General features: G+C 35.4%; 2 protein-coding genes across 7 annotated transcripts in view; one reads left to right on the top strand and one right to left on the bottom strand.

Moving 5' to 3' along the window:
* Positions 1-6,093, top strand: part of LOC125661910 (ATP-dependent RNA helicase DHX58-like) — a 28,092-nt gene extending 21,999 nt beyond the window's left edge. For all 4 annotated transcript variants that reach the window (XM_048894080.2, XM_056152903.1, XM_056152904.1 and 1 more), the window contains 5 exons: positions 566-750; positions 1,088-1,229; positions 1,329-1,541; positions 3,205-3,372; positions 3,965-6,093. In XM_048894080.2, coding sequence (XP_048750037.2) covers positions 566-750; positions 1,088-1,229; positions 1,329-1,541; positions 3,205-3,372; positions 3,965-4,590 — 1,334 coding nt within the window. In that variant the 3' untranslated portion in view covers positions 4,591-6,093. The remainder of the gene's footprint in view (positions 1-565; positions 751-1,087; positions 1,230-1,328; positions 1,542-3,204; positions 3,373-3,964) is intronic.
* A 6,732-nt stretch (positions 6,094-12,825) lies between these two features.
* Positions 12,826-23,614, bottom strand: part of LOC125661887 (ATP-dependent translocase ABCB1-like) — a 37,557-nt gene continuing 26,768 nt past the window's right edge. For all 3 annotated transcript variants that reach the window (XM_048894040.2, XM_048894049.2, XM_048894032.2), the window contains 10 exons: positions 21,813-21,974; positions 21,366-21,498; positions 20,430-20,500; positions 18,748-18,848; positions 17,719-17,859; positions 16,131-16,287; positions 15,748-15,945; positions 15,206-15,409; positions 13,363-13,509; positions 12,826-13,274 (listed from right to left, as the gene is read on the bottom strand). In XM_048894040.2, the coding sequence (XP_048749997.1) occupies positions 13,074-13,274; positions 13,363-13,509; positions 15,206-15,409; positions 15,748-15,945; positions 16,131-16,287; positions 17,719-17,859; positions 18,748-18,848; positions 20,430-20,500; positions 21,366-21,498; positions 21,813-21,974 (1,515 nt within the window). In that variant the 3' untranslated portion in view covers positions 12,826-13,073. The remainder of the gene's footprint in view (positions 13,275-13,362; positions 13,510-15,205; positions 15,410-15,747; positions 15,946-16,130; positions 16,288-17,718; positions 17,860-18,747; positions 18,849-20,429; positions 20,501-21,365; positions 21,499-21,812; positions 21,975-23,614) is intronic.

Raw genomic sequence — 23,614 nt, 5'->3', positions numbered from 1 at the left:
AAAATTTTTCTCAAGTCAATGTGAAGTACCTAGGAGGAGTAAGCATCACTATCAACCGGTCACACCCGCCGTGAGCCCCATATCTTGATCAAGTAAACGGAGTAATCCATAGTCAAAATCAGTGGGTAAAGAACGGCGTAATGATTGGTATGAAATACATCAGACAGCATTTGATCCAATGACAGGTTGTACTGGCAATATATAATTAAAAATGATACATGAATGATATTTGAAACTTTCAAATGACTGCATGTTTGTCAAAAATTACACTAGGAACCAACTTGTAGTAAGTTGTATAGTAGATTAGGTTTTGTTTAGGAAACAAATCTTCAGGGGACACAATTTGAAGATTATATTTGTTTTAAGTTTGAAAATAAGTGTAGATCAATGCACAAAACTGTTATATATATATATATATATATATATATACATATATATATATATATATATATATATATTACAGAGAATGACTTGTATGAGCCATTTTGACTCATCTTAATTCTTTCTAAAAATGACCTTTACTATTTGATATAACAAACTTCACAAGATTCTATATTATTTCTAGATAAATTGAGTAACAACGATCCCGATGAGGCTGAAATGCAAGATGTGATTTTGAGGGTTCCCCCGGATAGAAACTCCAACATGTACATAACGTGGTGCAAAAAGATCCAGGAAACAGCATATCCATTGATGGGGAAACAACTACTCTTGTCTACAGAAGTAATGTTGTATTCAAGGTATCTTAAGGTAAATACGAATTTCATCGAAACATATTACGTCCCCTCTTCGTAAGCCAGAGTTTTCGCTGCGCTATTTTCATCTTTATCCTTGATGTATTTCGTCAGTATTTCTGTACAGCACTCCACATCAAGTAGTCGAATCACGCTAACTTGAATGACATCGTTATCAACTGTTTAATGACTCGCAATTGGCAACACTTCAAATTCTTTCAACAGCCACCAAAAATTATATCAAACATGTATTCGTTTAAGCACAAAAGCGGCAAGTGTATATATATATATATATTTTTCAACTGTTGTTACCTATTGTAAAACCATAGCTGAATTAGAATATTTCACTCTAGATCTTAAGCGAGACTTTAGAAATCAACGAGTGTATACGTGGAGAAAGTGCGATCTTCGCTCTACAAGAAAAATTGGACCGGGAAAAACTGGGACAACCATCTCAAAACCCTATTGAAGATGATCTTGCAAAGATGGCAGAAAGTAAAATGCAAAGTTCCTGTGAAGTATTCATTATTCTATTTTTACCATCATCTGTCTCCATAAGTTCACTATTTCTTTCGATTTTCATTTACCAAACAGACATACAGACAAAGATGAAGGAAAGTTTACCCTCACAGTCAAAAATGCGGCATATTGACACGCTATTAGAAAAATGTCACGGCAAGCAAACAAGTGTTGTCATCATTTTTGTCAAGACAAGAGAACTGGCCCATTGTTTACAAATCTTCCTAAATCAAGAGAATTACAAATTTGGGATATTGACGGGTCAGACAGCAGGAGACGGGGCGCCTGGTAAGCATTTTTAGATCACCTGAGTCACCCAGGTGACATATAGGCATTACTCTGCATCCGTCGTTGTGTGACGTGCGTCCTTCGTTAACCATCGAACATGTATAACTTCTTGATAACTACATGTACCATTCCAATTCTTTTCAAATAAGGTATGAAACATCTTTGGGATAAGGGGAACAACATAAACTGTTCAGGACTTCTGTACCCCAGGGCCTTAAGAACGAGGCAAAAATTGACCAATTTGCTAAAATATTCTTTTCTACAACCACATATCTGAAAGAAAAACTAAATGCATAGTTCTGTAGGGCAGGAATGCCTCTATGAAAATTGTAATTTTCATAACTCTGGGAGTAGGGGGTGTTGGTACCAGGGTTGGGCCAAAATGGTCATAGTGATCAAATGTGTGTGTTAACAAAAATGAAAATTTTATTTTAACTGCTTTTAACTTCTTGGTAACTATCATTCCAATTGGGGCCTTAGGGACGGGGCAAAAACTGCCAAAAGTTACCAAATTTCAAATTTCTTCTTTGAGGTGGGATCAGTTGTCTAGGAGGAGTAAGCATCTCCAATGTTTTTTTAATTGAATCATCTTTCCCAAGAGCCTCAGGGATATGGAATTCCAGAAGCCGGACGTGTAGAGTTAATTCAGACTTGTTACTATGACCCCGAGGATTTTGATGGTATCATCCTTTAAAGTTTTCCTTAGTCATTTATACCTTCACATACACAGGAAGTTATTGGAAAGCAATTTTGAAAATCTAATATTAAGGACGTGATTTTCTTAAATTATCATCAAAGCACCTCCTTGGAGTGTAGATTCAAGTGTTTATACCATGTTCCATGGGGCCTTGGAGATTCTAGAAGAAGGAATTAAAATTTTACGAAGCAACTTTAAAGGCACCTGATTCGATTCTCGATCCCGGCAGATAGACGTTTTGATATGAGTAATAACTGTTCTTTTGGCAACTTATGTGCTCGGCATTAGAGGTGACATTACGGAGTTTTCAGATTTGACCTTAAAATGGACGTACCGTGGTGTGATAATGAACCGTCACTGATACGACTCTCAGATTCGTCCATATGTTCGAATTGTGGCTCTTTACATATAACTACAACTGATGGCTTTCTGTACACATTTAAATGAACAATTTGAGAATAGGGCTAAAACAAAATACAAACAGCAACATTAACGTCAACCATGGTGATAACGTTTTATCAAAATGAAATACACAGCATTATTATTTTCATACATTTTTGAAATCACACATTTCAAGTGTTTAATTTGATGTTGAAAAACAGCATTTTTGTATTAAAACTGTCGTTCTGCAATACAACCTCAGGGTCCTTTTACTGTATAAATTCTTGGAATCTGATTGATATAAGATGCTTTTTAATACTTTTCCTGTATTTGATACCTGCCCATCCAGTATTTCTGATTCCTTTGACGGATGACACTTTTAACGTCATATTTCGATTAAACAATGTCATATTACGACAAGCGATCATCTGTTGTCTCATGATGGAGTTGTTTGCTCCACGAATGATTATTATAAGATTAAATGAAATAGAAGCATTTCGAAAAATGTTTACAGACATCATACTATCATATAGAGAGCTTTTTAAATTATGGTTGTACTTTCAATTTCATTTTTTCTTACGACAGCAACAAGTCAAGATGAGCAAAAAAAAGTCTTGAAGAAATTAGAAGACGGTGAGCTACAAGGCATAATAGCCACAGATATAGCGGGGGAAGGTCTCGATATCCCAAACTGTTCCTGTGCCATCAGATACAAGTGTGTTGGAAATGAAATATCATCAAGGCAGTTCAAAGGTAATGTAACAGTTTACCATTCCTTCTTCTAACATCAATTATTAGCTTATAGCTTACCTGAGATGAAAGTCAAAGCACCATCAAGTAAAGGGGGTTTAAGATTGTTCAAATGTAGGGCTCAACGTCCTTCCAAGAGGCGATGATGAAGAAATATTTTTAAAATGAATGATGTGGTTAAAAATCTTTCAAAAACCACTGGACAGGAAAAACCAGTTTTATATTAGAATATATAGGAAAGTTTTTAAAATATCTTCCTATAAATTCAAACGAGTAGAACATGTGAAATAAATATGCAAGAATCCTCATTTTTATAGAATAATTAAATGGTAATTCTTATACTTTATAGATAAGTTACGTTATACAGATAAGAATTTGATAAGTAGCAGGTAATTATCATACCTAACAATGTATCTGAAAAGTATCTGGTAATTATCATACCTAAAATACAATAAGTGTCTGGAGATTATCATAAATGACTTTAAAAAGTACCAAACCTAAAAGACAAGTGATGTTACGCAACTATATATCATATATTTGGGAATACCGATGACGTCATAGAATTGTGTCGTATAAGACATGCTTTAAATTCCAGGAAGGGTTAGACAGAGCGAAGGAACATACATTACACTGGGCGAAGTCCAACACACCAGAAAAGAATACTTAAACTTACAAAGGGGGCTCCTCATGACGGAAGTAGTGGAGGATATCTGTAACATGGACGAAAAAGATCGAAGAGAAAGACTCAATGGAATGCGGAAAGACATCATCCTGGAGGTAAAAAGAAAACAGCAACAGGAAAAAGATGGAACTCTGACGAGAAAAGAACATTCCGAATACGCACTCTCTTGCGTAAGATGTGGTAAATTTGACATTGATTGCGAAACAATATTCCTTATTTCTGGCATACATCATGCCGTCATAGATAAGAATATATCAAACAAGATCACACAAGAAGCCCTAAAGAAGAAACCTTTTAAATGTGATGGACTGGAACAGGTCAACGAGTGGTATCACAACAGCTGTGGTGAGAAGATGGGAACCGTTTACCTTTATAAAGGAGTCCGTATCCCAGTCCTGGGCCAGAGGAGATTTGTGTACTACAGGAAAAAAGACCAACCAAGGAAACCTATGCCTGTTAAATGGAAGATCGTACCATTTGAAAAATCTTTAAAAGAAGTCCACGAAGAACAGCTGACAGAAATGGCTGGAGTTTTATAAAACACATAAAGTAGACGTTTTATGAACCCGATGTAGTGTGTAGTTCTTTAGGAATTAAATAACAGTTTCAGTTAATTTAACATTATTGACTACCATCGCTAAGATTCCAGAAAATCAATTGCCATTCTTGATGACAAATTCACTGGGAAAATTTTATTTGATATTTACGGGTACCTGTATAGTGAGAAACGAAATCGAAACGAAATCTACCGAAACGAAACGAAACCTACCGAAACGAAACGAAACAGATTGTATGATCGAACTCTTTTAATTATAATAATTGAAAATGGTATTTTAGGCCCCTGTTAAAGTTTACACATATAAATAAAATTCGCCTCCCCTTTGATGTAGGCTTTCGGCTCGACTGATACAAGGTTTTAAGAGTTGGAAAGGGGGGGGGGTAAGCACAAAGTACATAAATACCATGTGCAATTAGCTTCGGATCCATAAATTTCAGAACGGAAGGTTACAGTCTCACAGGTCAGAGGTCTGGGGAAACACACTAAACGAGGGATGGGGTCGTCGGCGTTGAATCCGATTTTGGGCATAAATACATGTTTCAGTATTTTTTGCTCTAAAGACAAATATATGTATACATGTGGATATTGTGTATTTGAATGTAGTATATCAAACGGTGGATTCTGAATATGTCCTCCCGTTCTTTTTGTGATTTCTGCTTAAAATCCCCTTGTTCATAAGTTTACAAAATGCCGACCTCCTCCTAATATTATTGCATTTTTAAAAAATCCGTTTTCCGTCCCGTTTTCAATTCCCCGTCTTAGCAACATCCCAAATGTATAGAGTTTTTCCATTATTGAAAGTACTCGCACCTCAGCAGTTAGAGATAAAATAAGAGGTTAAGAACTCTTCCTGCTTTCAATTTTCTCAGACACCAGCTTCTTCAAACAATGTATCTATGCCCAAAGGCGGATCCAACGTCGGCGATCCCACCCCTCGTATAGTGTGTTTCCCCAGATCTCTGAGACTGTAACCCTCGGTTCTGAAATGTATGGATCCGAAACTAATTGTACATGGCATTTAATCAACTACGGATATGTACTTTGTGCTTACTCCCCCCTTTCCAACTTTTAAAACTTTGTAACAGTCAAGCCGAAAGCCTACATCAAAGGGGAGGCGTATTGTATTTATATGTGGTAACTTTCACAGGGGCCTAAGATACCATTTTTAATTATTATAATTAAAAGAGTTCGGTTATACAATCTGTTTCGTTTCGGTAGGTTTCGTTTCGGTGGGTTTCGTTTCGTTTCGGTAGATTTCGTTTCGTTTCGGTAGATTTCGTTTCGATTTCGTTTCGCACTTTACAGGTACCCGATATTTACACCCCTTGTGTAAAAAAAAAAAAAACTAATGATTTTTTACCAAGAACTTTTATTCTCTTTGAAAAATACCCCCCAAAAATTTAAAAAAATCTAAACAGATATGTTTTAAGATTTGTGTATATGAAAAGTTAAAACCTGCCTATATTACAGGTATTAATTTCAATATTGTTTATTGATTTCTTACACAAGAACTACTTGGCACAAAAGCTGAAGATAACGAACAGTAATCAATCTCATATAAAGAATGCAAAATTGAGAGTAGGGCAAATACGCACCCCTGGACATACCAGAGTGACAAGTATCCCCTGTCAAACGGCCATATTCGCCGTGAATCCTTTATCTTGATAAAGTAAAGTCAAGGACAGGTTGTATTGGTAAATTAGATCGTTATGATGACTGTAGACTTTGTGAAATGCTTACTTTAAACGGGATTGTTGAAACCCCTGTAACATCAACATTGTCAGTAGCCTGCACAGATTTTAAAACAAATATCATTCGCAAAACAAGCACTTGCGTATCGAATCAGTTGACATAAACTTTAACACCATATCCTGTTGATAATGGAATATCGCTAGGTAAATAATGGACGATGTAGAAGCCGAATTTATCCTATTTTTCATACAGTTTAGTTGTTAATTTACCGTTTACATCTAAGTTTAATAAAATACCCAAGTATGAAACAGATATGGAAGACTGTAGTGTCCTTTTTTCGAGTTCACTGGGATATTTTTTGAATCGACAAATGAATGAAAATGATTATTGTTAGTAGATCAAACGTCGTCGATATATATAACTGTCAAGTTTAAGGTCACAGCTAGATTTTTTTTTTCTCATGCAGAAGCTTAAAGATAAATTTCCCCTCGTAAAAATATGAAAACAGGCCAGCTAATAACGGAGCACACTTGCTGCCCATGGGGATTCTTACGACTGTTGGAAGACTACGAAGATATTGTCAATGTGGAACTCTAGCATCTTTTTAATATCAACTTCAGAGTAATTGTTCGTAGAATTAGAGATGCGTTTAACAAAGAACTGTTTTGGATGACTCATCACAAGATATGAACATTTCCTTTTTCCATTTTTATTGAAGAAACAGCTGTCTAGATGTCAAAACGCCTACTCTTTAATTGATCGCTCGGAATGGTCGTATAAGTATTTACAAGTATTTGTAAATTTTATCTTGTTTCATTTTCAAATACGTTTTTCACTGGAGGGTTTGCTAGATGAGCCTCTCGAAGCAAAAAATGCGTAACATTTTATCAAAAGACTCACGTAATTGTAATTGTAATTAAAAGATTTATATAGCGCCCTATCAACATTAGTTATCTAAAGCGCTTTACAAATGTGAGAGAAAAGATGATATAAAAATCGATGTGAGCATACATGTGAATAAAATATTCATAGTGTCAGAATTAAAATGCATAATGATTATTATTATCATCACATTATTGTTATTATCACACCCGCCGTGGGCCCTATATCTTGATCAGATAAGCGGAGTAATCCGCAGTCAAAATCAGTCTGTAAAGAACAGCCTAATGACTGGTTTGAAGCACGTCAGACAGCATTTGACCAAATGACAGATTGTGTTGTATTACAAATAATGAAAAGTATGTAACATATGGGATTACTTAAGACATAAAGTGTAATTTTAAAATATTCATCGGGATATAAATACGGGTTGGTCACGTGATCAAATTCCATAAAACCCGAAGAGCTTTATAGAAAATTTGATCATGTACCAACCCGTATTTATATCCCGATAAATATTTTTAAATGATACCTTATTACTTATGCAAGGTGAAGATAACGAACAGTGATCAATCTCATAACTCCTACAAGCAATACAAAATAGATAGTTGGGCAAACACGGACCCCTGGACACACCAGTGGTGGGATCAGGTGCCTAGGAGGAGTAAGCATCCCCTGTTGACCGGTCACACCCGCCATGAGCCCCATATCCTGATCAGGTAAACGGAGTTATCCGCAGTCAAATCAGTGTGCCAAGAACGGCTTAACAATCGGTATGAAACACGTCAGACAGCATTTGACCCAATGCGAGGTTGTATTGACGAACTAGATCGTTATAACGACCATAGAATTTGCGAAATGCTGACTTCAATCGAGACTGTTGAAATCCCTGTACCATCAACTTGTTTGTCAGTAGCTTACCTCGATTTAAAAACTGACTATACCCAAAACAAGCTCTTGCATATCGAATCAGTTGAGATATATAAACACCATATGCAGGTGATAATGGAATATTGCTACATAAATGTGGGAAGTTGACGATGGAGAAGCTGAAATCATCCCGTTTGTCATACAGTTGAGTTGTCAGTTTGCCGTTAATGTCTACTTTTAATAAAATATCTAAGTATGAAGCAGAAGTGGACGACTGTGGTGTCCTTTATTTCGAGCTCACAGTGATATATCAAATCGACATATGAATGAAAGCTATCATTGTTAATAGACAAAACGTCATCGATATATCTAAAAGTCGAATTGAAGGTCACAGCGAGAGATTTTTTCTTCTCACGTAGAAGTTTTTGAATAAATTCTGCTTCATATGAATATAAAAACAGGTCAGCTAACAAAGGAGCACAATTCGTGCCCATGGGAATTCCAACAGACTGTTGGAAGACCTGATCACCAAATATTTACAATCTTGATCGATAACCATTACTGAATTCATTATTGTGTTAACAACACGTTTCCATACATTTCACATTGTTGACCTACATAACGCTTCGTTCAAAATGACGAAAACACAAACCAAAGTTCCATCAAATGAAGAACTGTTTTGATTATTAAGACGCTAAAAAGCAAGTATATCAACAACTATATAATTATACATTAACTCAGGGGTATATAATGGAAACTTCTTCCTTGTGTCTAAATTTGGAGGGAGAGAAACCCGATGATTTAAACGGAGGTGCACGCAAGGTTACACTTACAGTCGTGATGCGCTTTCACTTTTGAAAGTTGAAGACGCAGTTGTTGAAGACCGACGTTGAAAGATATTCTGTGAATATTACGGAGTTAATAAAAGACTGAGGTGGAGGAACATGAACAGGGCGGCAGTCGTCGGGTGTAGGCATATCATCTATAGGACAGAGGACACAGCTCAGATGAATCTCCGGAAAGAACTGAACATCGCAGAGAATGTGGAACTGCACGAAGGTAAGGGACGGTTTGGATTTGGATTTGTAATTGTTGACAAACATGAGCTCACTGAACGCTTCTGTTGACTCGATAAATTTCTGTAATAGGTTTTTAACGATGCCCTGCTTCGATGTCCCGACATAAACTTGGAAAACTACATCACCGTATGCACATGCATGACTGCTGTGGCACGGAGGCAGTGCGGTGTATACGTCTTAGTGCACTTTGACGACTTATCGGCCATAAATCCTCTGATTGGCTTTTTTGCTAAAGCCTAATGTCATCGTCTACCAGTAGATACAATTCCGCATCATCGATGACCAGGGTGTAATTGTAGCAGACGAAATTTTAGACATACCTTAGTAAGATCAGGCATTGTTTTATATAGAAATGCTTAGATTATCAATTATTAACGTCCACTGCTTGGAATACAAATAAAATCATAAATAGATTTTGTGATGTTGATTTCATCTATTGATAGACTTCTGTAGTAAGCGAGAGCGTTTGCTAGATGTGTATATTGCCTTAGTAAAAGTAATACCTGTTATCGACTTTTAACAAATGTTCATACGCACAGTTGATTATGTAGGGGATTTATACAATGATAACTATGTAAGTGTTATATAGGAAAAAACAGTTGAAAATGTAAATATGTACGCATCTCCTGCTCCTAGGAATCTAACACAAGCCTTTGAAATCATAACTGTGTTATAAAAATACACAGTACACATAAGGAAAACTGTCGACGAAATTAAATTTTAGATGTGATTAATAAAACGCTGAATTTTATACTTGTGAATATTTAAGGTCCGGATCAACCAAGCGTTTGTGTGAAACTCTAACATAAGATTGAAAAGATGAATTCTTATGAGCTGATAATTGAATGGTGACTTTAAATGAATTTATATCCCATTCCGTAATCATGAGTTGTATTGATCGTAGTGGTACCAGATACCGAATGTTATACCCAAGTAGAATGAAAGTGGAAAGTTGAAGATAATGAACAGAATCCTAGAAAGAATACAAAATTAATTGTAGTACAAATAAGAACCCCCTGGACACTCCAGAGGTTAGATCAGGTGCCTAGGAAGATTACGTATCCCCTGTTGACCGGTCACATCCGTCACGAGTCCTATATATTGGTCAGATAAATGGAGTAATCCGTAGTCAAAATCAGTGTGTAAAGAACTATCTAGCAATTTGTATGAAAAATGCCAGACAGCATTCGACTTAGTGACAGGTTGTATTTGCAAATTAGACCATTTTAACTACCATAGAATTTTGACTTTAAACTGGACTGTTGAAACCCCTCTAACATCAATTTTATCAGCAATCTTTTAAAAAATTGACCATACAAAGAACATTAACACCATATGCAAGTGCCAATAGAATTTTCTGAAATTTAGGAAGTTGACGATGAAGAAACGGAAGTCTTCCCGTTTGTAATAAAGTAACTTTTCACTTTGCCATCAACTCTTATGTACTATGGAATATCTAAATATGAAGCAGATATGGAAGGCACTGTGGTCTTTTATTTTGAGTTCACTATGATATATCAAATTGATATATGAACAAAAATGAGTATTGATAATGAGAGTATTTGTCCGTAAAATTAGAGTGGTGTTTAACAAAATGAATTTTGGATGACTCATCACAAGATACAAATATTTTCGTGTTTCATTTTTACTGAAGAAGCAGCTGTCTATGATATAAAAAGCTTTGTCTTTAATTTCTCTCGAGGAATGGCCGTGTAAAGTGTTGAAAAGACATACGTTTTGATGCTCTTGATTTGGAAGAAGTTTTGTGATTTCAAATTTACCAAAAGTTCTTTGGATTCTTTTTTTTTTTTTATCCACGTTTGATTTACATCATTTTTTACAATAGTGAAAGTTGATGGCAATAAAGATCACAATCTAATAACAGTAAATCACAAAGAATCAAGATAACTGGCAACTTTTTTCATTCAATTTGCCATCCCTAATACGCATATAGCAAAATCATTCAGAAAAACCTTATATGACGCCAAGTTAACTGTGGTGAATGGTACCCCCCCCCCCCCCCTCCGTTTCATTAATACAAAATGTATATATGACTCTGTATAGTAGTTTTGACGTTAGAATATCATTCGCTGATGTATTCTTCAGACAATATTTAATCACATATTCATAGTGATGATTGGTCGTTTATATGGATTAGGATATGTCTCTATATATATGATAGAGGTAATTCGGAATGAAGTTCTGTTTCGCTTCATCCTGAACTTTACAGTTGTATGTTTATTAATTTAGTTCTACAGCATGTATTTAGGGTTTGCGTTATTATTTTCTTATTGTTAATTACCTTGGTAATAGGAATACCCCATCAGTTTGACAGAGCTGGGTGCATGTCGAGTAACTTTGCTTTCGGGTTGACATTATTACTTCCGGTTATTAGAAAATAGTCGATAAATTTATATCAAAGTTATGAAAGCGGTATACATTGAATCCGCGTTTATATGATGGAACAGAATTGTTAATTTGTATTTTTATTTATTTTGGATACAATGAAATGATTTGATATGTGAGAAATGCACTGCAGAGATTTATTATCATTTATCAGCTACGTGCGCATTAGACTGAGGCGTGATAATTCTTCTTGTTCAATCAGAACGCCGGGTAGTTTGTCTGATTAATCGATAATCCAGTCAGATAACGTAAGGCACAAATCTGTCATTTTCTGTTAAAATTCTTTCTTTTCTGTTACGCTACGTCATGTTTTAGTATAAAAAGTTAAGACGCGGGTATTTTTGACAGTCGTTTGATTAGATTTTGACTTGGTAGGTTTACGTTTTGTAAGGCATTTATTAGTTTTTTTTAATTCACTTTTATTTTGTCTATCCCTTTATTTATTCGAGTTTATTATTTACATTTTTATTTCATAGGTGATCGTGAATGAACAATTATGTAATAATTATTGTTGCAGTTCTATCATACAAGAACTCATAAATTTCTATGAAATAGAGTTCTTTCCTTCATTATTCTAATCAAGTTCTTTATCTATTTATTTTATTTTATTTCAATTTATTTTTATGGAAACAAATTAGCCATGCTATACGTTTGTACTCTTTCTCTCTTTTAGATCGATAGTTGATTAATATTCATCGAAAGACCCGTTTTTACTTCATTTAATATTAGTTTTGGATTAGGAAATCTTTTAGATATTAATTTACATTTAAATATTTTTTTGATTAGAATTAAGTAAGTTCTTAATTTTCGTAGACATAATAGTATTATCAACAAGCTATCACTGTTAAAACAGAACAGCTTGTCGTTAGGTTTACAAGTCGGAAGTTACAAATAACTAAGACTTGCTTCGTATAATTTCTTTTTATTGTAAATGGGTTGGGACGGGTTTCAGAAGTCTGTTTTGGGTTAATAGCGACCGAGTATTTTAGTTCCAAGTGTTAATAGACTGTCTAGATAGGTTTAACTTAGAATATTTTTATACGTTATGATCATAGTATGGATGCGATTGTATGAATGTATATTGATAATTTATTTTCATTTGTTTGTTATATTTTCATGAATAATTTTAATTGTTTGATGTTTATCATATTTTGTCTTGAATTGAGTATATCAGCGGATGATTTATGTAATCAGAGAATAGAAGGAAAAATAATCTTTTAATGCCTCCCCGATACCGCTACCGTTACACGTTTGCGAATAAGCGCATATAGTGTTCTTACAGTATATTATTTCAAGGACTAAAACACTTTTATTGACAAAATAATATACAATGCAAATGAAATATAAAAAATGTGTCTATATTTGCTCACAGCAAACTGGATTGTAATACAATTCCACACAACAAACATTTGTTCTCACGTATTACTTTCTCAACCTCTCCATTCCTTCCACCAAGGCATAATTCAAAATAACTGTACGTTGTAGAGTTTTGCATTCGTTGTTTCTTAACCTCGGTTTCGTCTTTAAACACGTCTGTCTATTTTGTAAATTGTTGAGCGCTGACTAGAGATGAATAAACTCCCTTCAATGATAACAGCGCCTGATGAGAGCCGCTTTCCACCACCTGTCCATCATCAATGACATAGATTACATCACAATTCTGTATTGTTGAAAGACGGTGGGCTATCACAATGCATGTCCGACCTTCTTGGGCAGTATCCAGAGCCTCCTGGACTTGCTGTAAAGGGAAGCAAATCCCATGCAGGTTTGATTATCACTACAGAAAATTAGAAATCCTAAAATTATGGGTAGAGCACTTTACTTACCTTTTCAGATTCCGTGTCAAGTGCTGATGTTGCCTCGTCGAGAAGTAATATCCTTGGATTACGCACGATTGCACGCGCTATGGCCACTCTCTGTTTTTGCCCTCCGGACAACTGGGTGCCTTTCTCTCCGACTACTGTCTCATAGCCCTATTGATAAACAAACTTCACAGAATATAGTCTAACTTATGCGAGTATGATGTGTTGGGGACGAAGTAAATGCATCGAAAACGGAGAATGTTTTGACGCAATACCGACCAAAGTCCGACGCAAAAAAAATCACTCGGGAACCTAAATATATTTAATCCAACCTACACTTTATAGTTATTCCAAAACTCCAACATTCTCTCAATGGTTGTGGAAAACATGAGAATGCCGTGTGTTTTTATAAATCTACAGTATACAGGTATCTCTGAACGTCTTTGGAGTTACGGGGAAGTTCGTAATGTTTGGTTGGGGTGTTTATTCAGGCCTATTTTTGTTCTGTAAAGGTTAGGAGATTTTCATTGTTCAGCACTTAAGTCTCTCACTGCTGTATTTGTTATTAGTTTAAACTTCATAGTCTTCCAAAGCTAGATATTGTTCAATACTTGCTCTAGACTGGTTGCAGATTGGTCTTTGTGGGTTTAAATTGTATTTTAAGGGTGGGTTTTACAAAGCACGGATGGTTTTTGAAAAATGTATTTTCTACATACATTTTCATCAACATTTTTATTGCAATCAGTGGAGTTAAAACTTGCAAGTAAAAATTCGATAACTAGTAATAGTTTTGTTCTGAACAAATTTTTACGAAACATTTTGCAAAAAAAATAAATTCAGTAGATGGTCGTTGGTAGGCATAACTATAGAATTGGTACCGTATAAGTTTTACATCTACACCCAAAACGGAAAATATGTCATATACATACCCATTTTGAGAATTTATTTAAATTCAGTTATAGGCGATACATTTCATTGAAGCATTCTCAAATTCGTACACATATTTGGATAATATCAGTTACACAAATATATAAACAAATACAAACTGAAGCAATTTGATAGGTGGTACAATAAAACCTGTGGTGTTCTCCTGTATTCTCTACCTTTTGAAATTGTAGTGAAGCAACTCGGCTAACTAAATATTTTAAGATTAGAGTAAACAGATGCATAGATTCCTAACTAATTGCATTCTTCTGTCGTAACTTTTTTGGTATCGTGCAAACTTTGATTTGAAATATACTGTTTTGCTCCGATGCATATCCTTCGGAAGTTCAGGTCCACCGGGTGAATTTCATATTTAAATAAACACAATCTATTCTACTACCATCTTTGTTCCATTTTACGCCAAATTCTTTTTTATTTATTTCAATTCTGAAGTTTCAGACTTTGAATTTCCTATTTTGAAGTACAATGAAAAAAAACCCACATTGTTTCTTTACAAATACTTTCTATATTAAGTATAAAACTGAATGTTACCGTCCAATATATCCCAAAATATGATTGAATCACAACATAAGGGTCAGATCATTGTAACCTTGACATTTAACACGTGACCGCAACAATACATGTCACTTTCTCTCTCATCCAAAGCTGGACATTCATTCTATGGTTTGAAGAATACTAGTGATATTGCATCCCAAAACCTAGTTGGTAAAAAGATGACAATATAGTATACTGAATTAGGTTTCTGTAGCTTAAATGCAGAACCCGTACAAAGAATTTCTTGTGTAAGAACCCTAAAGTTGGTGACATTAAATTACTCACACTGGTGCTGTTAAGAAGATAAATAAATCTATATCCCTTTATATCATTTCTGTCGTTATCGCTGTAAAAAAAATACTTAATATGATCATCTTATGCCACATACCGCAGGAAGTTGCGTGATGAACTCGTGTATATTTGCTTTTCTTGCTGCTTCGATGATGTCATCCATCCCCACATCAAAATCTACGCCATATGAGATATTTTCCCGAATGCTGCAGTCAAATAGAACCGGTTCCTGACTGACAACACTGATGAAGGAACGCAGACGGGAGAGGTTTAAGTTCCGGATATCAACTCCGTCAACATTCTGGAAATTGAAATTCACTCTGCAGGTAGATCTTGATGTATTTTAAAAGGTAATCGTGGCCGTCTTATCATATTGTTAATGTACATGTTACAAAATATTTTTAAGATTATTACATTCACTGTTTTACACTTAATACAATTACTCTACACATTAACTATCTCTCACAATTCCTAAATGGATGTTACCTATTGACCTATAAAAACTAGCTGTTAATGAAAAAACAATTGCATGATAACCTTTTCATGTAAGTGAATCTCATTCTAGAAAATCCAGTATATATTACAGAACGATGCTATTGTGTTTTATTCTTTCGTTCACAAAGACAACACTACACTCACTATTTCACCATCTTTGACGTCATAAAACCGTTGAAGCAATGAGATAGTAGTGGATTTACCACACCCACTCGGTCCCACCAAAGCTACCGTCTGTCCAGGCTCCACCGTGAGGCTGAGAGACTTCAGGACACGCACCTCTGACCTCATGGGATAGCAGAAAGACACGTTCTTAAAGACGATTCGACCCTCTACATTGTTCTGCAAAATACATCGACTTCATCACTACATATAATGCATAACACACGACATATAAAGAAATTATGACCGCTGTAAACACATTATTCAAGTCACGAAAACGAGGTACAAAACGTTTGATTATGAGACATTCAATTAATTTTAACTTCGTTTCTTGTTACATGCAATAAGTCTATAAATTCTTTTACCAGGTATGTTCCCCGTGGTGAGTATACATCGATCCCGGGTATAGTATCCAGAACTTTAAATATCAGGCCTGCTGAATGTTGGGCTTTAGAATAATCCGGTAAAAACGAACTTGCCTGTCCGATCGTCATTCCAGTAAAAGCTATGGCGAAAAAGACCCTAAAATGTGCGAAATATAATTTTGAGACACACCGCGTATTTACACTGCAACATTACCAATGGATCTAAACAAATCTTATAAACTCAGATAAAACAGTTTTTTCTCTACTTATTTTATTCAATCAGTGGTTTGACAATAGTGTGAATAATTTGAAACATTTTCTTTCATTTACTATATAAACATCCACTTTATTTTTATTTATTTTTTCAACAACAAAAAACCACTCGAAATAATCCTCTGTTACTTCTAGGTATCTATTCGTGATGTATTTTGATTATTGATACCGTCATTGAAAACACTCCTTTTATCTGTTTACTATGAAAAGTTTGATTTCTTTGAATATCAGTGCACATGGCTGTATATGGAAGTATATATTTGACCTGAAATACAATGTACCTTAATTCGATAAAGTTTGAAAACGTATCTGAAATGTTGTTTAAAGCGACAAATGTATATTGCTGACATCTACATATTTTTGTGTTTGCCAAAAAAAACCTAATAAGATGTGACAATACAAGGTACATTATCAAATAAATATTATCATGGTGTTTAATCCTCTGCAAGCTTTTGCCACATCCGCCATCATCAGCCGAAAGTGACGTAACATTATGCGAAGCAAAGAGTAGAATACTTATATTTATTATTTATCTATTTTTAAAAAAAAAAACATGTAAACGTTATACATGTATATGTTTAAATGTGAAACTTCGATATGATGAGCAATTTTATCATGTCTAGACTGATAGAAACAAAACCGACTTTTATCATCGCTTTAAGATTCAAATATACAAATAAAGTTAAACTATTGCTTGGAAAAGTGTCACTGGATTTATCAATGTATAACTTCTACCTAATGCACAGCACGGTTGCATTTAACAATATGGTAACGTTTATTGACAGCACCAAGACAACAGTTTTAATAAAGACTTTTCTGAAAATCTTCCTGTGAATCGATATGTACAATTATGATTTTCTATCAAAAAAATTAAAAACTACTTTTTGAAGAATTTTTAGAATTTTATCTGCAAACGGTTACCGGCAACTCTATTGCCGATTACCATGACACTTTTGTCTAATGAATGAGTTCATGGTGTTTGATCCCTGGCATACTTTTGTCGCATCCGCCATCATCAGCCAAAAGTGACACATGCTACTTTTCCTTATGATGCAAAGCGTTATATTCTCCCAATTATATATTAAGGACATATTGATATACAGGTATGTGTTTCACTGGAGAGCGCTCAAATGGGTGATCTGACTGATCGCAAAGACCAATCGAATCTTACACTTTAAGTGTTCGTTACTGAAACATGTACACGTATATCAACAGACCCTTCAGGGATGAAAAGAAGTGAGATTTTTGTCTCTTCCTTTGATTTCCTGTAAGACAATAAGCTATCACAATAGAAAAATCGATATTATCAACTGACTTGTAGACGTTTTCGGGCGCCATTTCCCCCAGGCTCACTTGCCACGCCCCAAATCGGAAGGCACCGCCGTACATTGCGAACACAACGCACTGTGAGAAGCCGTAGGCAAACCCGTAGATCTGAGCTTGTTTTAGGTTGGACCTGAAAGACATCACAACACTCTGAAGACAAATTTATATAAATGTTATCATCAAAGTAAAATCATGTGTAAAATTTGGACTCTTTCTCAAAATGCCCTGGTCTTTGCACTTGTAACTCACGTGAGAGATTCTACTTTTAGAGTACTATGTTTCGTATTATTTGTATTTACTGTTACCAACATTTTACAGCATTCTATATGAAATACAAAGTGGATCTGATATTCAACCTAGTATCATCCAATGCAGAATATACACATAGTTATCATGGTATCTAGATTTTATAATGCGTGATTTAGAAACGCAAAGAGACAGAAAAACATTTTTAAAACAATCTGAATACCTATCAAAACATCCACAAACCTCAAAAGACTCTAAATGAAATGAATAGGGAGAGAAGAAAACACATACTACAATGCACTCTCTAAATTATCTTAATAGACAAGTACTATTCGCGACGAGAAATATTCGAGGACGATGTTCTCGAGAACCTCACACGCGAATAAAAGTTGGATTACAGTAATCTGAATCGAGATCGAAAAAGACACTTACCGCAAAAGTATTTTAAATGATCAGGATCAAGATAGAAAGACACACCTTAAATGACTGTCTAAATAGACACACCTTAAATGACTGTCTAAATAGACACACCTTAAATGACTGTCTAAATAATCTTATTCGCGATCGAAATAGAGATGTACCTTGATAGGCCTCAATTTGAGATGACACTGATCGAAACGGTAACCTTCCTCTAAAAGACTTTCAGAATGATCAAAATAGAGATCGAAGCAGGCCTCAGTGAACTCTCTAAATCACCTGAACAGAGATCTATGAAAACAAAGTTTCTCAATGGACTCTCTAAATGATCTAAACAGGGATGGAAGCAACGTACCTTAATGGACTCTCTAAATGATCTGAATAGAGTTTGTAGAAATATTTTTCTCTTGTCAGGGACTGCACTGTCCGGATGTTTTCTATTGTCTCGCTGGCGATCTGTAGAATTGTATGATTTATAAATTACAAAAAGACTTCTACCGCAATGAAATAGTTAGTAACTTACGTGATTCATGTACTAAAACACTCTCAGCTTACCAACACTTGTATAGTAATTATATTTTAAGACATCTTTGAGAGAATGGAGAACATCTAAAATAATTACTGAAATTGGAATAGACGTGCCATAACACGGAAAAATACTTGTTTGTCTAACCAGTAGATCTACCAAGGTCACGTGTAACCAGTAGATCTACCAAGGTCACGTGTAACCAGTAGATCTACCGAGGTCACGTTATCTATAACCAGTAGATCTACCGAGGCCACGTTATTTATAAATGTTTCATGTGAAAAACAAGCATTCTTAGAGCATTGCATAAGCAATACAGGTCCCCTACCGGCGCCCCATTAATTGACGGAGGTAGAGAGAGTGTACATTTAATGTTGTTTGACCTTGAACTGTGACCTAAAACATTGGTACCAAGTCAACATATCTATTTAGTTTGGTGTTCCGTTGTTCGATTGTTCGTACAGTTGTAGTTTTTATCAGGAAAGAAATAGTCTTATTCAGAACTCTATATATACTTTTTCAAATTCAATTCATCAACATGTAGCAAATATTTACCCTAAATGTTGTACAGTAAACTATAATTAAAAATACAACACAGAAAATTTGGTACTCCGTCATTGTGCGCGTTTGCCTAGTTTCGATGCATCAAACCTGGGTCACCGTCTTAGCAAAAAAAATGTTTGGAAAATAGTCGTGAATATAGAACACAAAACAACACACCGATATAACATTCATATATGCATCTTAATTACGTATAACTGACTTCTGAACCCTGTTCGCAACACTAGGTAACTTCCATGTACTACCAACTGTTCGAAGCCCGATTTGAAAACCCGCGATTTCAGTCAGAGAATGTGGTAAATTGAGAACTGGTACTCCAAATGCTGAATGCTTCAAATGTTCAACTGCCTAGATTTAAGTGGTAAATATATAATGAAAGGTGAAGATAACGAACAGTGACCAATCTCATAAATCCTGTAAGTAATACAAAATCATGAGTTGGACAAACACGAACCCCTAGATATACCAGAGGTGGGATCAGGTACCTAGGAGGAGTAAGCATCCCCTGTCCACCAGTCACATCCGCCGTGAGCCCTATATCTTGATCAAGGTATCCATAGTCAAAATCAGTTCAGTGTGCCAAGAACGGCCTAACAATCGGTATGAAACAAGTCAGACAGCATTTGACCCAATGATAGGTTGTATTGGCAAACTAGATTGTTATAACGACCATAGAATTTGCGAAATGCTGACGTTAAACGAGACTGTTGAAACCCCTGCACCATCAACTTGTTTGTCTGTAGCCGACCTCGATTTAAAAACTGATCATACGCAGAACAAGCTCTTGCGTATCGAATCAGTTGAGAGATATAAACGCCATATGCAGGTGATAATGGAATATTACTACATAAATATTATATGATATATGGGTCAATAGAATAAATATTGAACCATTATATATTTAGTTGTAACTGGTTTAAGAGAATAAAGATATTGTCATTGTCATTTACCTTGCCAGCATCCTCCAGCTTACTTTGGTCATCTTTGTGTTTTCCCATCACGACTTTGATCTGTAAACTACCTATAGAATGTATTGCCGAAAATGACAATTCAACATAGACAGTAAAAACCATTTGTTTTCCTACTCTGACAGAAGTCGTTAATAGCCGTTACTTGATGAATTTTAGCAGCACAAGCATATATGTGATTTCAGAATCTTTGGGTTTTCCAGTTCTAACAGCAGAGTCAGCCTTGAATTGTGATGGAATAGTTAAGGCGTATTTCACATGGAATTCACTCGGCTTGGAGACATTACATTCAAGGTTTAAATGGGTAGAAAATGAATTTGTGAAACTCCTTATAAGAAAATACCTATACGAAAGTTATGCAAGGTGGACTGTTTTCAGGCGGAGAAAATAGCTGGAAATTGCGCTTGTAATTTGCATCAAAGAAAATACTTTAAATTGCTTAGTTACAATCAAATCATAGGGTCTCATTTCATTTGAAATTGGTCTGTTGATGAAAGTCGTCATGATTTGTATATAATCAAAAACTAATTTATTTCTTTTAACTAAATGCATAACAAGATGAAATGGACCTTTAGATATCCCGACGGTTCAGCTTCCTTACGATTTTAAACCGATTTTTCAAACACTATTTTGTCTCGTCTATCAGGAATTTCGCGTTCCAAAACCGGTCAGTCTTTTTCTCCCACGCATTATATACGGACAGTAATCGTGGTAAGATTTCCCGAGTTAGGTGTTAACTTACAAGACGATCATCAATGACTTTGCTGCGAGGTTAAAGGTCGTTATTGATAAGTGCGCACAAGACTCACGCATCTCTGACGTACATGTATATGGAGTCACACTACTGTAGTGGACACATGTGTATATAAGGTCGATAGTTCAACGCATATCTTCCTCGTTTTTCTCCAACATACTCACTTGATAACATAAGTATAGGAACTCCTCCCAGGACAACAAGCGCCAGCTTCCAGCCATAGTAAAATGCTATAACCAGGGCCGCTACCAGACTCACAATGGAGGACAAAATGGTGCCTATCCGAAATCCGGTTGCCTAGCAAATTGATGTACGAAATTCACAAGACTGCAATCAATCTGAGAGAACTTATAATCGTCCGTCTCCTGGCGGCCGATAATAAAGAGGTGTATAACGTATTGATATATAAAGAGTCAGTTATTCTGATGTAAAGTTTGATATGTATGGCGTTAATGTATTGATATATAAAGCATCAGTTTATACTGATGTAACATTTTGATATGAGAACAGTTTACAATTCATGAAAAGAGTAGTGTATAAAACCTTTCTGGCAAAGAAATCTGTGCTGAGAGCTGCCATGCAGTCTGACTCTTCTGCAAAATGCGACTTACCGTTCGAATCAAAGAAGCGTCTGTAGCTAGTCTGGTAGTTAAGGCACCTGTTCCGTGTTTAGGATCGTCAAAATAGGTTGCGTCCTGTCTCAAGTATGCCTTAAATGTTTTCAGTCGCAATCTAAACGTCATCCGCTCTCCAGCGATGCCCAAGTTCACGTTCTGAAAGCAAAATTTATTTCATGATTTTTGGGGCTTGACCTATCTACATTTAAAATATAAAAGTAAGGATGAGAATTTGTCAAATTATCATTTAAGCACTCCATGTAGTGTAGGTTTAAGTGTCCAGACCATGAGCCCTGGCGTGTATGTAGCCTTAGAAGAATGAATTAACATTTTACAAAGCACCTGGGAGGTCCTAGGTGCGATTCTCGATTCTGGTCCATACTATCTGAAGTATCAGGACGACGTTTCATCAATAAGTGTAAATTTTCAACTAACTAAGTCTTACGCCGACTACGTAAATCTAGTTACGTATAATCTTAGTTTAGCGCAAACAACGTTTCACGAAACGACGTAAATACATGCGTACGTTACTACTCGACTAAATTTTCAACTAAGCTTACGTGCTTAGTTACCGCGTCCTGAGCATGCGTACATCATACTTTCTTTTTTTTTCACTTGTCGTCTGGACCAAAATAATGAATAAAAAGAACGCAAAGAAAATGCACAAGCGGAATTGGTTGGAGACAGAGGTGGCCATGTTGGCAGAGGCAGTTAAATTTTTCTATACCATACTATTTGGGCACTGCATACTAAATCAAACATATCACTCCATAAACAAAATTTGTTTTTATCTAGGCCTATGTATATATTTTACATCTCTTCTTCTACAAAAAGTAGTTGTTTTATGATTTCAAAGGTTATTATATTTTAAGTGCATGTAGGTCGACACGATACATCTACATTGTATATAGATATTAACTATATATTTATACTTTAATTGGATAATTAATGTAGACTCATAGGCCCAAATGTGTTTGAACAAATTGAATATGTGTGCATATTTTACAGTTTGGGATTATATACAGGCATGTACCATCGTTTTGCAAAGTGACTGCGGGGGGGGGGGTGCAGCTGGGACATAAATTAGATGTTGGCTTTTCAAATAATCTTTTGTCCTATCTGCAAAATCCTTATTCGGAGGTGGGGTGGAGTGGGTGGTGTTGGAATCTTTTGCAGTGATTTCCACATTCTTTCTCTCTCTAAGGTTTCATTTTCTTCAATCGTGGGGGTGCTAGAGTCTTCTATCATGAGTGCCTCAAAACATTTTCCTACAAACATCATGTGTGTGTGGGTGGGTGGGTGTTAGACTTCTTCTATTAATGCTCATGATCATACCTCACTAAATAGTTTTTATTCATAAATACCTCCCATTCACTTACAGTACAAAATTTTTAAAAATCGTACTGTTAAAAAAAAGTGGAGTAGCAACGCAGGGTGCCCCCCTTCCATTCACTCCGATTCGTGCCTGATATACATGTACATGTAGATATTTTTCTTTATTTGATAACATAAAATCTATATCTGCACGGATTATCCTGCACATCACTTATCACCGAAATTTGTCAAGTATCAAACTGTTACGAAGACCTTTTTTTTTTTTTAAATTTGGAAGAACTTTATTATCATAATATAGTTATATGATGTATCTGTTAAGACGGGATATTTTTTCAAGATTTAAGATATACAATGGAAAATAGTAGATCTTAAAGTCACTGTTCATGAAATATACATTACACTCCCGTAAATCCACCCACCATACGACAGAGATCGAATTGAATCGGGCTCGCTAGTCATTT

The sequence above is a fragment of the Ostrea edulis genome, chromosome 1 (assembly GCF_947568905.1).
Source record: "Ostrea edulis chromosome 1, xbOstEdul1.1, whole genome shotgun sequence".
NCBI lineage: Eukaryota > Metazoa > Mollusca > Bivalvia > Ostreida > Ostreidae > Ostrea > Ostrea edulis.
The sequence above is the reverse complement of the archived record's forward strand: the minus strand, read 5'-3'. Positions and strand labels throughout refer to the sequence as shown.